Below are 13,131 nucleotides of genomic sequence, written 5' to 3'. Positions count from 1 at the left end.
AGAATCCTGCCAGTAAGTCTGTGGCGGGGAAGAGGTGTGGCGGGGGGCAAATCAAGGCCCCCAGGGTGGAGGGAATGGGGCAGGGGCTGGGGCTGGGGCAAGGCAGTAAATGGGACAGAGCTGTGGGCAACTCGTCTAAGGGATCGGCATCCCAGCACTTAAAAATGGCAGCAGGGGAACTTGAACTAAAGCTCATTTGATCTTTAGTTCAATTGCCGCTGCCACCATTTTTAAGCACCAGGACTCTTTTAGCCAGACCAGAGCTGAGCAGGGTGAGGGAGGAGGTGGGCTGCCTGCTGCAGGCTCAGGGCTCTTCACCCTACGGCCTTTGACCTGGGAGCTGCACACTGGCTCATCATCTGATGAGCTTTAGTTCAAGTGCCCCGGCTGCCATTTTTAAATGCTGGACGAACCACCTGCGGCTCTGTCCTGCTCCCCGACCTGGCCCTTGGGTCCCATTCACTGCCCTGTCCCACTCCCTCCCTCACCATGGGGGCCTTAATCGCTCCTCCCCATGCCCCTTCCCTCCTCCATGCCCCTTCTCCGCCACAGATTTAACTGCAGGGATTGATCTCCATGCTGCCTAGCTACATTACTAGCTGGTGCATGCATGTGGTTGCACACATGCACATGGCATCTGCGGGCCCCGGCCAGAAGGGATATTATATTTATCGATACATTATCAGCTACACCCTGACAAAAAAAAGCTGATAGCTGATAACGTTCATTTTCTTTTTATCAGTGCCAATCCAATGTGGCACCGATATATCAGTGCACCTCTATACAGAAGTTCAAATTGTTATTGTAAGTATTCATGAAACTGTATTCTTTGCACTTAGCTGATAGGAGAAATGCATAAAATCAAAGCTATTTCAGTTTTACTTTTTCCATTCATCTGCATCAAATATTAATGTGGAAAAAATGAAACCTCACCAAAAAACAAAATCCTCATTACACTTAATCCAAAGATTTAACTTTTCTAGCCACTTAAAGACTTGCTCCATTTAAATTCTTATCAATTTGATTAACATTTTTAGAAATGACTCTACACATTTTATATGTTAAAAAACTCCAAAGTAGCACAAAAAAAATCATGAAAATATTATGGAACTCCCCAATACCAGGAGTAAATGAATAAGAGACAGCTGCATTTTGGGGATGGAATTTTATAAACCAATACAAAATAAACCCTTTTCATGCACTATCGTATTATATACTCTGCCTCTTAGTCACTTACTTAATCGCTTGGATTTGGACTTCAGTTCCAGGGTAATTTGAAACCTATTCAGAATTAAAACTAACATAATAAAACACATTTAATTATATGTTTTATTGCAAATACAATTTTGTTATTCTGAGTCTGAGCAAAGCTTCTTCATATAAAAGTGAAAAACAAGATTCCATGCTTATAAAATCTGTTGCTTTTCTATAGTTTACTTAGGAAATTCTTGTTACACTGCAAATTAAGATCCCTTTAATGGTCTATGTTTCCAAAGGCTTGCTGAAATAAAACACAGGGTCCAATCAAAACCCGTTCCATGCACAAAAGTCCCATACAGGACCTGCTCACAGAGTTTTTATGATCAGGCTATTAGTTACCTGCTTAGTTGCATATAACCAGAGAAATTATTAAAGTTGACCAAAAAGCAGCAATAATCACGCGCTTCTGTTTTTTGAAAAGTCTGCAGCATCCCAACAAAATGATAATCAACAATCCTATTTCATGCTATATTCTTTGTCATTTTTACCCTAAGATTAGTGCTAGACTCATTACCAGAACTGAATGTCCCTGTGCATTATTGCTTATTTCCAATATGTATTGGACTCTAACTTATGTGACAGTAGCATTAATTATAACAGGAAGAAGAGATGAAAAGGTCCCTTGGGGTAGCAGCTCCACATACAGATAGATCAGTAACAAAACAATTTATTTAACAAAAGGCTTTTCACAATCACATAAAATGTTCTCATATTTTGTAACAGGGTACTGTAACTTATTATATGATTTATACCGTATACAAATGCAAGTAATGCTTACTACTGCTTAGCCAAGGACACTGACAACACTGAACAAAAAATGTGTGTGCAATAAGAACTTTTACAAAATTCCACTGTTCTGAGGATTTCTGGCACAAAAAACAAGATCTCTGCCTCCTCCCCCCACCCCAATACATAACTAAAACTTTAAAACCTTCCACTATATCTCATTGGGCTTAGTTCATTTGGCCTGATAAAACACATACTATACCTTTGAGTCTGTTTTTCAGGTTTCTTTGTGGAATACTTTCATTACCATCAATTCCTCCCTCTTCTGATCCAATTAAAGCAAAAAATTCTTCCAAATTTTCACCCTCTGCTTTAGCCAAGCAAAAATTATTGAACTTCAGGGTGCCAGGCCCTTCCAACAGTATCTAAAAATAAAAACAAAACATAACCCAAAAATAGACCACCCAGGTTTTCATTTTTTAAATTAGGCTTCTCTCAGGTTTCATGTTTCAAATCAAGCTAGTTAAAGTTGCCATTTGGATCAACACTCATTATTACTATTTATTAAAGTATTTACATAGTCTTGATCACAATAACATTTGACACAATAACAGTCCCAAAAGGAAAAGGCTCTCATTTCCCTGCGATTCCTCCCCCTCCATCTCCCTCTCCTTTCTTCCTTGCCACCAAGTAGGTATATAGAGGATTTTTGTTTTAGTGAGTTCAGGTAATGAGTTCTTTTTTTATTTTGGCTTAAACTACTATTTCAATGCCTGGGGGAAAAGGGGGCTTTGCATTTTCTGCGAATGAAACAAAGTTATTCAACTTTAATACTTAAGTGAAATACAAACATTTGATCCAGCTCCTATCCAGCTATCATGCATTCACTAGTGTACCCATATTAGTTGACTGCCACTGTTTCAAGGAAATGAAGCTATCATAGAAGGTAATGTTCATGGGAAGAGTCTTACAAAAATGAATGAGGGACTTTAAAGGAGACACAGGCATCCTGACTCTGCTATATTCTGTTTGCATCTCTACAATCTCACACCCACGGATTTGCAACTCTATATTTTTTTATGAAGTCAGCTAATGCACCTGTGCATGGTAACAGATTTTACAAAAATCTTGGGGAGGAAAAAAAATATGACCACATATTAGAGACTACAATCAAGAGTAAGTTAAATTCTTGTCAGAGTCATATTGTGATTGCCATATAGGTTTTTAGAAAGAAAATTAGTTTTACCAGACTATAACTACAAAAGCTAGCCAAAGATCTTCAGCCCTGTTTTATGAAATCATTATACTAATCATTTATACTACATTTCAGACCTTGATGGGAAGTCGTTACCAAAGGAAGTTTAGCTAACTGCATTTCTCAACTGCTATTACTATACTGTATGCAATATTAATTTTGATTAAATCATTGGTTTTTTTCCAAAATGACATGTCTTTAAATCGTAAAATATTCTTCAGGGTGAAAGATAAAGTGCATAAGCTAAGAATGATGTCGTTTCCTACTGTAGATAAGACGCATACAGAGAGTACAGCTAGAGCTGTAAGAGAAGGGGTTTCAGAATGATCATTCAGCTAGCTCATTTTATTATGCTGCAGTCTGGAAGTAGGTATTGCTCTCTCAGATGTACATCTGCAGTTGTAAGAAATCTTTGAAAGGAATAATAAGGATAGAAAATAACCTTACTTGGGGTCAGCAACCTCTTATGAAGGGCTGGCCAAAGTAATAGGGCTCAGCTGTTAGAAGCGCTGCCATTCCCTTACCCTCTAGTGCTGTGACACTGAAAGTCACCCTAGGCCAAAATGGAGTCTGCATCCCTGTACCACAGCCACCACTGCTCATCCCCACTGCTGAGTGCCATTGACCACCATCCCCAGTGGCAACAGACAACAGTGGATTTGGTGATCAGAAAATTGATGGATGCAGTAGGGCATTACAGATTCCATTCTGACACCAATCACCACATGTCACGAACCTCTTCTCCTGCCAGCTCCAGAATACCGCTACGTGCAGCTGATGCCTGCTGCGGGCTGGATCAAACCTTAGCAGGTTGGACCACATCTGTCAGCTGATTCTGACCTGCAGGCTGTAGGTTGCCAACCCCTGAGTTGGGCTGTAGGCTCTTCAGAGCACGGACTTGACTCTTATCATAATCACTTAAAACACTCAGCACATCTGGCCCCCAATGCCAAGCAGAGCTTCTTGACACTACTGTAATACAAACTGTTACTTAGCTTAAAGGTAGTAATTTAAAGATAATCACTACATTTTAGTATGAGATGCCCATTATAAAACAAGTAATATTCCTTGTTACCTTTCCAGGTGTGAGTTCACAGAATATAATTCCAAGGTCATGAATATGATGTAAACCAGTAACCAAATCAATACCAAAGTCTCTCACTACATCTTCAGGTAGATGTTCATCTTGAGCAATAACCACTTCTAATGAACCACCTGAAATGTATTTATACATAATTACTCAGGTCAGCTGTGTACCTAAATAGGACAGACTAACAGTCTACTATACTTATACACATTTCATTAAATACAAATACACACACACGCAAGAACTATTGTCATCTTCAACAGTTTCATCTTTGGACTCTCTAGTACCCAAGAGTTTCAAAACACAGAAAAAGAATATGTTTCTAGAAAAGTCTGTCAAGATTTCACTGGCAACCTTAATACTAGCATCTTCTAGATGCTGAGTGTTCAACTTCACAAGCTGACTTGTTTTTACTTTAATTTTCTAATATGGAAAAGAACACACACCAAAGATGCAATCAATCTATCACATCATCACACTGGCACATATGGTTCACCAAAGTTGTGCCCTTACCATACATATACCACAGACACCTCTGCAACACTGGCTAAGAGCTCAGCAGGCATCAACAGCAGACAATCATCTTTTGTCGACTAGCATTAGAAAATGATGCAACATACAGTTAGCTTAAAGGGTGTCATAAATATTCACAGGCAGCAAATGAGTTAAGAATCTTGGTTTCTATTCCTGACTCTGGAGGACACAGACTTCTTCTGTCCATTTACCACAAGCATAATCACCTCTGCTCCAACCCCTTCAAGCTTCCCATCTGTCTCTCCCCCCAGCTACTTGTTCTCATCCGAATCCCTTTACCTAGTCAGTTATAGTCAGCACTTCTCAGGCTTTTTATCCCACCCTTAATTTCCTTGTAAAGCAAGTCCTAATCTTACCCTTTTAGAAGACTCATTCTTGTCTTCTCATCCCAGTCCTAATCTCCTTTCTCAGCCATTCCCAACTTTAACATCAGTTCCATTACTCTAGTCTCCATGTTCCACGAAGCCTTAGTTACCCTCTCCTCAATTCTCATTGAATCCCCAACCATGACCTCTAATCACCCCTCACCTATGTTGAGTATCCCCACTGGCTAACAGTCCCAAACTCCAAATGCAGACTTCTCCTCCAGTGCAGTGCCTCTCCCCATCTCCCCTTACACCATAAATCCTTGCCTGACCTGTTTCCCCTCCTGTCACATCCTTCCTATCCCTTAATTGGTTCTCCATCATATCTCCATGTTCATCCCTTTCAATTATTCCCCAATTCTTCATCCAGTACCTCCTATTTTCCCCACCAAGCTTCCACACCCTGTCTCCCTGTCATCCAGTCTCAGGCACAATCTGCTTAAGAACATGATAACTATGATTTTTTTAAAAGAAAGTTATAATTACAGTAATTTCAAAGCATTGATCCTCATTAGAAATTGTTAGATTGTTAGGTAAGGTGAATGACGACTACTCTCAATATATATATTTTAAAGATGGCCTACTCAAAAGTGTATACACTTCCCATTTAATTAAACTTAAAAAGATAGGCCAAAGTTTTTGAATCTGGCTATATAAAGTTAGTTCTCCATATGGAGTTGAGTGCTAAGTATATGGCCTGATTTTTTTTTCCCCCACTGGCACCAGAACCTGAAGCTCTTATATTCAAAACCAGCTTAAGCAGCACAGTACAGGAAAATGCTACTTTTCTTTAGGTCATACTATGAGACAATTTTAGGCATTCAGATTTGATCATTTAACTCCTGTACCATGCCCAGTCCCTCTCTCTCCAAACAAGGAAGTAACACTAACCAAGAGTCCAAAATATATAAGTAATAACAAATTATTTTAAAGGCTTTATCATTTATTATTATTATTATTTAGATAACAGGAGGAGAATGAGGAAAGTTCAAAGAATCACCTTGGTTAAGTTCTATAGTTTTTTCAATCCCCCCATTTTAAATTAGAGTTAGGATGATTTCATTCACCTAGAGGAGAGACCTTAGCTAGGGATGTAAATACAGATTTAAAAAAAGGTTTAACCTGCTGTAATTATAATGGTTAAATGATTAATCAGTATGGCAACTCCTGGCCTGATCCACATGGGGGTGCTCCAGCTAGTCCTGTGGGGCATCCCTGCCTGGCCCAGCACCAGAGGAGCATTTCCTCCCTCCCCCAAGGTGTGGCAGGGACTAAGCGGCTCCCTGGGGCCCTGTCTCCCCAAGACCATGCATCATGATGAGCTACGCAGGTGGGCAGGTAGTCTCTGAGACCAGGCCTGGACATGACAAGCAGGCAGAACACGAGGCTGAGCTGCAGGCCCAGGGAGCCACCGTGCACCCCCTTACATCCACCTTGCCCCTGACAGGCCCTAGAGCCGCTGCAGGTCTGGCTGGGGGGTATGCGCAGATGCCACCAGCAGCTGCAATGGTAACTGCAGCAACAGAAGCTGCCGCATCCAGCTGGAGTGGGGAGGCTGCAAGCAGCTGCACCAGAGTCCACGGAGCCTAACTATATGTACTAATCTCCCCTCCCTCTTCCCCCTCTCCTTCTACTCACTGTTCCCTCCCGCCTGCCCTGCTACCTTCCAGTTTCTTCTGGGGCTGGCTTCCCTTCCCCACCTTCCCTAGTGGACTGCACCCCATCCCATGGTAAACGATAACCAGCAAGCTATAACTGGTTGTCACTGGGCTTATCAGTTAAATGATTAATTGTTTAACCGTTCACATCCCTAGCCTTAACTCACTTAATACCACCATACAAATCCCCATTTGATGTACACAAAACTATATGGGGCCTTCTACAGGTGCAGGTAAATGCATGATGGGATCTAATGCGTGATCCACAAAATCATACCTTCGGCCATGCCACACGTACATGGCAGGAGTCGTGACTGTGGAATCATAAATAAGATCCCATTAAAACAAGCAATAGGAACCCCTGCACTGGCCAGCAGCAAGTTCCCACAGCTGGAAGCCCCCATAGCTGCAGGGACTCCCAGGTGAGGGGGAGCACAATGCACCATGAGGCTAGAAGACTGCAGCAGGTGCAGTCTCCCAGGTATGGGGTACACAAGGTGCTCCTGCAGCTGAGAGATCCCAGCAGCTAATCTTCCAAGTGCAGGGTGCATGGTGTGCCCCCTTGGCTGGAAGATCACAGCAGTTGGTCTCCCAGGTGTGGGGCACAAGGTATGCCCCCATGGCTGAGAGATCATAGCAGCTATGGTCTCTGAGCCATGGGAGCACAAGCTACATGTGCAAATTAAAGCTGGATACAAACCAGCTATAAAGAGTATTACACATTTTCCAGCAATAACTTTATAGCTGGTTGGACCTTTTTAAGGCACCACAGTTAATTTGCACATGTAGCCAGTTCAAATTAAATGCGCAATTAATCAGGTAATTGTCCAATAGATATTTGTAGAGGAGACCTATGAATACTCTATATGGTCATATTTACAAGTTTATTAGGTTTTATCTCCCTCCCTTTTTTAATATTGCATGAAATCTTGGAGGAATATAAAAAAAGAACAAGCTGGCAGTCCTCGGAAGACTTACTCCACTTGTTCAAGTCACTGCTATAAGAATTCACCTTATATTGTTCTGAAAAATCCAGCACCTGCACAGTTGCTAACCTTTTCAATCTCATCATATTATTCACATCAATTAACTTTTAAAACATATTCATTGAAATGGAAAAGAATTCTGCCTGGAAGCATTTTTCTAGGAATCAGTTCAAAAGTTGTAACTGATTCCTTCATACAAATTTTATAGTAAAATTTCTGCTCTTTCATTTATGTTGTTAAACAGAACTTGGAAAAAAATTAAATAAATGTATATGTTAGGTAAATATTTTAGTTACAAATTTATACTGTGAAGTTCCTATTCAGCATTTTACTTATTTAGTATCACTTACCTGTGCATAATTCTACTACGAGCCACAGATGGTTGCTTGTTTCATACCATTCATAAAATGTTACTATGTTCTTATGTCTTATTTCATGCGTAAGACGAACCTGTAACAGAGTAAGTGAATGTATTTATTTGGAGAGCAGTATTAAGAGTTAATAAAAATACTACAACAAAAAGTAATTCTAGATTCACTTGTCATGCTCTTAAGATTTTAATATTTAAGCACTTCTTAACACTGTAAACATTAAATGGTTAAAGTATTTTGAATAATTTAAAAGGAAATTATCCCATCTCAAATTTCAGAGATAGAAGGTATCTTTTGTCATAGACTTGCTCAACTGCTCTATGTTTAGACACACACAAAGGAAGGTCCCCCAAACCAGTTCAGCTCATGTAAAACAATCATTGTTAATTTAAAAAAGACCAGGACAGAAAAAAAATAATTATAATTATAATAATTATTTGGTTGTATAATCAGAAGTTCAGGTCAAAATTATGACCCTCATTTTCCAAGTCAATGAAACTGAGCCTTTGTTGGGAAAGGTGGCATATGAGTAAACAAACAAACAAACTGGAAGTGTTAAAAAGGCATAAGCCTCTGAGAAGAAAAGCAGCACAAATCTTTTGCAATCTTGAGTAATTTCATCAAACCAAGAAAAAAGTGGCCATATATAATGCCTAAAGACCTGTCACAGCAACATCTTGATTTTGACCTCCACCTCCAAGAGGGAGAGAAGAAATTTAAAAGTCCTCCCCCTTCCCTGCTTCCTTTCAGGGAAATGTAAATAAAAAAGAAGACCTAAAGGGAATTTAAATAAAGGAGGAGGCTTAAATGTGCAGAATTGCTAGATACCCCAGTCGCAAAGTGAAACAAAATAACCTGAGCATATTTAAGCAATGACACATTGTGGTAATTCAATAATCATTTTCTTAATTACATAAGAAAACATGAACTTAGGAGTACAGATACTTGATACACGGCAACCTAATTCAGAATGTCATAACTATGTTTCTTGGTAAAGAACTCTGGGCACATATACGAGACATTAAATGTGCAGTAGACTCACTCTTCTGCGCATTAGCATGGCAGGCAAAAATGTGCTAATGCAATAATGTGCAGCAAAATTAGTTTACCGCACATTAGCGTCACAAAAAAACATGCACTGGCACTAATGTGCAGTAGCACCAATTACAATTATGATGTAATAACAGGTACTAAATTTAATGTGCTATAATTACACTGCATTAATGAACGTGTAGATGTGCCCCTTGTCAAGCTGTTATCAACCAAAATTCAAAATAACTTAATTTTATGTGTTCATCATATATAAATTTACTCTTCAGAGGTATAAAAATGACTGATTACCAAAAGTTCCTTGTATTTTCACATTGTATAAACAAAGCATAAGCCAGTCATTAATGTAGTGATATAGATATGAAGATGTGACAGCTTCTGTTCCTTTCCTTTTTCGTGTCCTTGTGACAAGGTATTTAGCAGATTTGCAGAATCTGCTAGGGCCTCAAACTTGCAGTATCCGAGCTGCCAACTGTGTGCCTTAACACCTGCGCTACCTCAGTCCCCCACAGCTTCTGTGATCAGCACAAAGTTAACTTGCAAAGCAATTTTTTGCATCTACAATTTGTGTCTAAAAAGGAACTGAAGGAAGAAACTTGAGCAATGAAAAATGAATAATAATCATAATTTAAGATGCAAGAATTTTAAGCCTAAGAGCTTAACATTTCATTATAAATTGTGAAAAATTAATTTTATGTGAACTAATACGTGGTAGTACCTTATTATCTGTAAAATTCACATCTACATGTTCTCCCAAAAATAGTCATCAGCATGTTTCTTACCCAGTTTGTTATTTCAGGTCGCTTGCATTTATCAGTGCAAAGAATGGCAACAAAATTAATGGTGCCTTTTCTTCTTCCTTTATAAACAACTGTCTTGTTTCCTCTTCCTATCTCTTCATACAGGATAAAGTTCTCCATATTTAAGACTTTCACAAGAAACAAATTAAGAAATATGTTGTTTTCTTCACTAACATACCATCCTAAATAAAAAAGAAAGGAATTCCCAGTTATTTTATGTAAATATGTAGCAATTATCCTTCTATTTTTTATGATAATTCTTATAATATTGACCACAGAAAAATAACATCCATGCAATTAAAAACTTTCTACAACAAAGGGACACATGCCACAAATTCCTCCCCACACCCTCCAAGTGCCACTGTAGTACCCTTCCCCTGCCTATCCTGCTGCTCTGCTCCCAACTCTATGCTCCCTACTCTGTTCTCTGCTTTCTGCCCCATTTGCTGCTGCGCCCTCCCTGTTTTGCCATGTGCCACAGAGACTGCCTGTGCCACTTGTGGCAGATGTGCTGCAGGCTGACCACCCCATTTGTTAAGATCAAACACAGCTGTTAAACAATACAACCACATGTAAGGAAAATCTCATCAACATTTTAGACAGGATGATATCTTCTGCTTCCAGAATTAGTTAATACTTTCAAGGCTTCCAACTGGGTCAGCAAGTACAGTATTAAAATGTTCACACACCACTGGCCTCCGAGTAGGAAGATACAGAGTTCTGACATTTGAGTGCCAGACACAGGCAAGCTAGGGGTCCTATCCTGCATCACACTTCAAGTGCAAACCAACTCCCTCTCGGCGCTCCTAACAGTTTGCTCCTTGTGTGGGAGGTGAAGTTCTTGATGTGATGAGCAGGATCACTCGGATGTGCCAATGCTCCTGCTGGGACCAAAGCTGGAAGATCCTGGCTAGAGGGTCTTGTCCCTCCACTCAGGGTCAGACCAATCATCATGTCTGGGGTCAGGAAGGAATTTTACTCCATAGTCAGATTGGTACAGACTATGGGGGGTTTTACCTTCCTCTGTAGTAGGGTGCATGGCCCTCCACCCAAGATCTCTTGAGCACATATTGACAATATTTCATAGATGCATGACATCGGCTATCATGATTCCCCTGTTTTACCTGTTAGGTCTCTGTTGTTTTGGGGCTGACAGTAGGTGTACGTAAAGTTGAGATTATGGCTTGTCTGGGATATTTTGGACAGAAGTGATCCTGCCTAAGGCAAGGGGTTGGACAACATGCCCTCTAGAAGTCCCTTCCAACCCAGCTTCTCTATGAACCAAATCAAGAACAGTCAAAAAACAAATAATGAGGATATCTCTAGATGGATTCCCAATGAGGAACAGTTGCGTGCAGAATTCAAAGAAACACACTCTGGAAAATAAAGTCCAAACTTGTTCTAGCTGGAGAACACCCACGATTACACGGTGTGGAAAATGCAGCCAGAGAACAAATGCAGAGAGCACTGCATGTTGGCGTCTGCAAAGAAGAAAGCTCCAGGAGCAGCTGCGGCAGTATTCTGGCAACTGCTTTCGGCAAATCCTTTCATAGCATCTCATGAGGCTGAGCTTCAGCCCATGAAAGCTTGTGGGGGGGGGGTGTACACACATGTATATATATATACACATGTAAACACCCGCCATGTATACACACTCATATACATATACACACTTGTGTGTATGTGCACACATACAAGAGCATGTATATGTATATGTGTGTATACATGGTGGTGTTTACATATGTATGTATATATACGTGTGTATACACACACACACACACACACACGTGTTGTGTATAGATGTGCTCTCTGGAGGCCCCTTCCAGCCCTGCTTCTTTATGAACCGAATCAAGAAGAACCAAAAAATGTAACACATATGCACGTGCAAGTGCATGCATATACACACCTCTCAGGACTCTGCTACACGTTACATTTATTACACAATTAACAGGTGAATGGTGCAATAAATGGAGCCCAGCCGCACAGGCAAATCAATTATGGCAAGAGAAAAATGACCTTTTTGTGGGGCTGGGAACTTCTTTTTTTTTTCTTGTAGGAAAGCCAGGGACCGCTTTGTTTGCCGGGCTGATGTACTGTATCTTGAGAAGGAGCTGCTCATTTAAGAGAAAATGCTCCTTTTGCTAGTGTTCATGGACAAGGCCAAGAGTGACCAGCTGCGGGGTTACAACATACACACGTGTATGTATACCTGTGTATACTGTGTGAGTGTCTGTATATATGTGTGTGTATATACACACACACACACACACACACACACACACACATATGGAGAGAGACACACACAGACGTGTGTATAACCATCTCTCTCTCTCTCTCATTTAGGAGCCCACACGGTGCGGACCCCAGCGGGCGGCAGGGTGCGCAGAGGCGCGGTGCGGCCGCTGCCCAGAGCCCGGCCACCCCTCGGCCCCGCCCCGCGCAAGCCCGGTGTGAAGCCCAGCGACTCTCGACCGGGGTGGGCAGGGCCGCGGCGTCACTCACGTAGGCCGTGGCATCACTCCTGGCCCGCCGCCGAACAGGACGCGGGGGCAGCGCCGCCGCCGCCGCCAACCGAAATGCCGGCCCCGCCCCCTCGGACCTCTCCACTGCTCAGCGCGGGGGGGAGGCGAGGAGCGCGACGCGTCACCACAAGCGTATCCGGAGCCACCGCCGCTTCCGCCGGGGCAAACCATGGACAAAGCAGCGACCGCTCACTGGATCCCCCTCCCCGCACCCAGACGTCCTTCTGTGGAGCGAACACCCCGTTCCCGGAGTTCCCGTCCCCCCCCCGCAAACTCCAACCTGTTGGTCCGGCCCGTCCCGGTAGCTAAGATACGGCGTCGGACGCCGGAACCGGAACAGCGCAGCGATTGGCTAAACGCCACGCTAACGTAAAAAAGGGTGGAGTTTCCGAGTTGAGGGCAAGAGGAGTTCCCGGATGCTGAGGGGAGGCGAAGCGCTTGTTCCTCCTGTGCCTGCGGGTACTTGAGGTCCCGGGGAGTCGCGTGTTCTGGCGCCGCAGCCGGTGCCTCTTGACCT

The 13,131-nt window shown here is 41.9% G+C and overlaps 1 protein-coding gene across 1 annotated transcript in view; it reads right to left on the bottom strand.

The window, feature by feature from the left end:
• The window catches only part of ULK4 (unc-51 like kinase 4), a 457,838-nt gene that overhangs the window by 444,530 nt on the left and 177 nt on the right, over positions 1-13,131 (bottom strand). The window contains exons 1-5 of the mRNA XM_025212836.1: positions 12,895-13,131; positions 10,075-10,274; positions 8,222-8,321; positions 4,317-4,456; positions 2,249-2,411 (exon numbers count right to left, since the gene is read on the bottom strand). The exon at positions 12,895-13,131 is cut by the window's right edge and continues 177 nt beyond it. Coding sequence (XP_025068621.1) covers positions 2,249-2,411; positions 4,317-4,456; positions 8,222-8,321; positions 10,075-10,212 — 541 coding nt within the window. The 5' untranslated portion in view covers positions 10,213-10,274; positions 12,895-13,131. The remainder of the gene's footprint in view (positions 1-2,248; positions 2,412-4,316; positions 4,457-8,221; positions 8,322-10,074; positions 10,275-12,894) is intronic.

The sequence above is a fragment of the Alligator sinensis genome, unplaced genomic scaffold (genome assembly GCF_000455745.1).
Source record: "Alligator sinensis unplaced genomic scaffold, ASM45574v1 scaffold470_1, whole genome shotgun sequence".
NCBI classification, from domain to species: Eukaryota; Metazoa; Chordata; order Crocodylia; family Alligatoridae; genus Alligator; species Alligator sinensis.
This window is presented reverse-complemented; position numbering and strand designations above follow the sequence as displayed.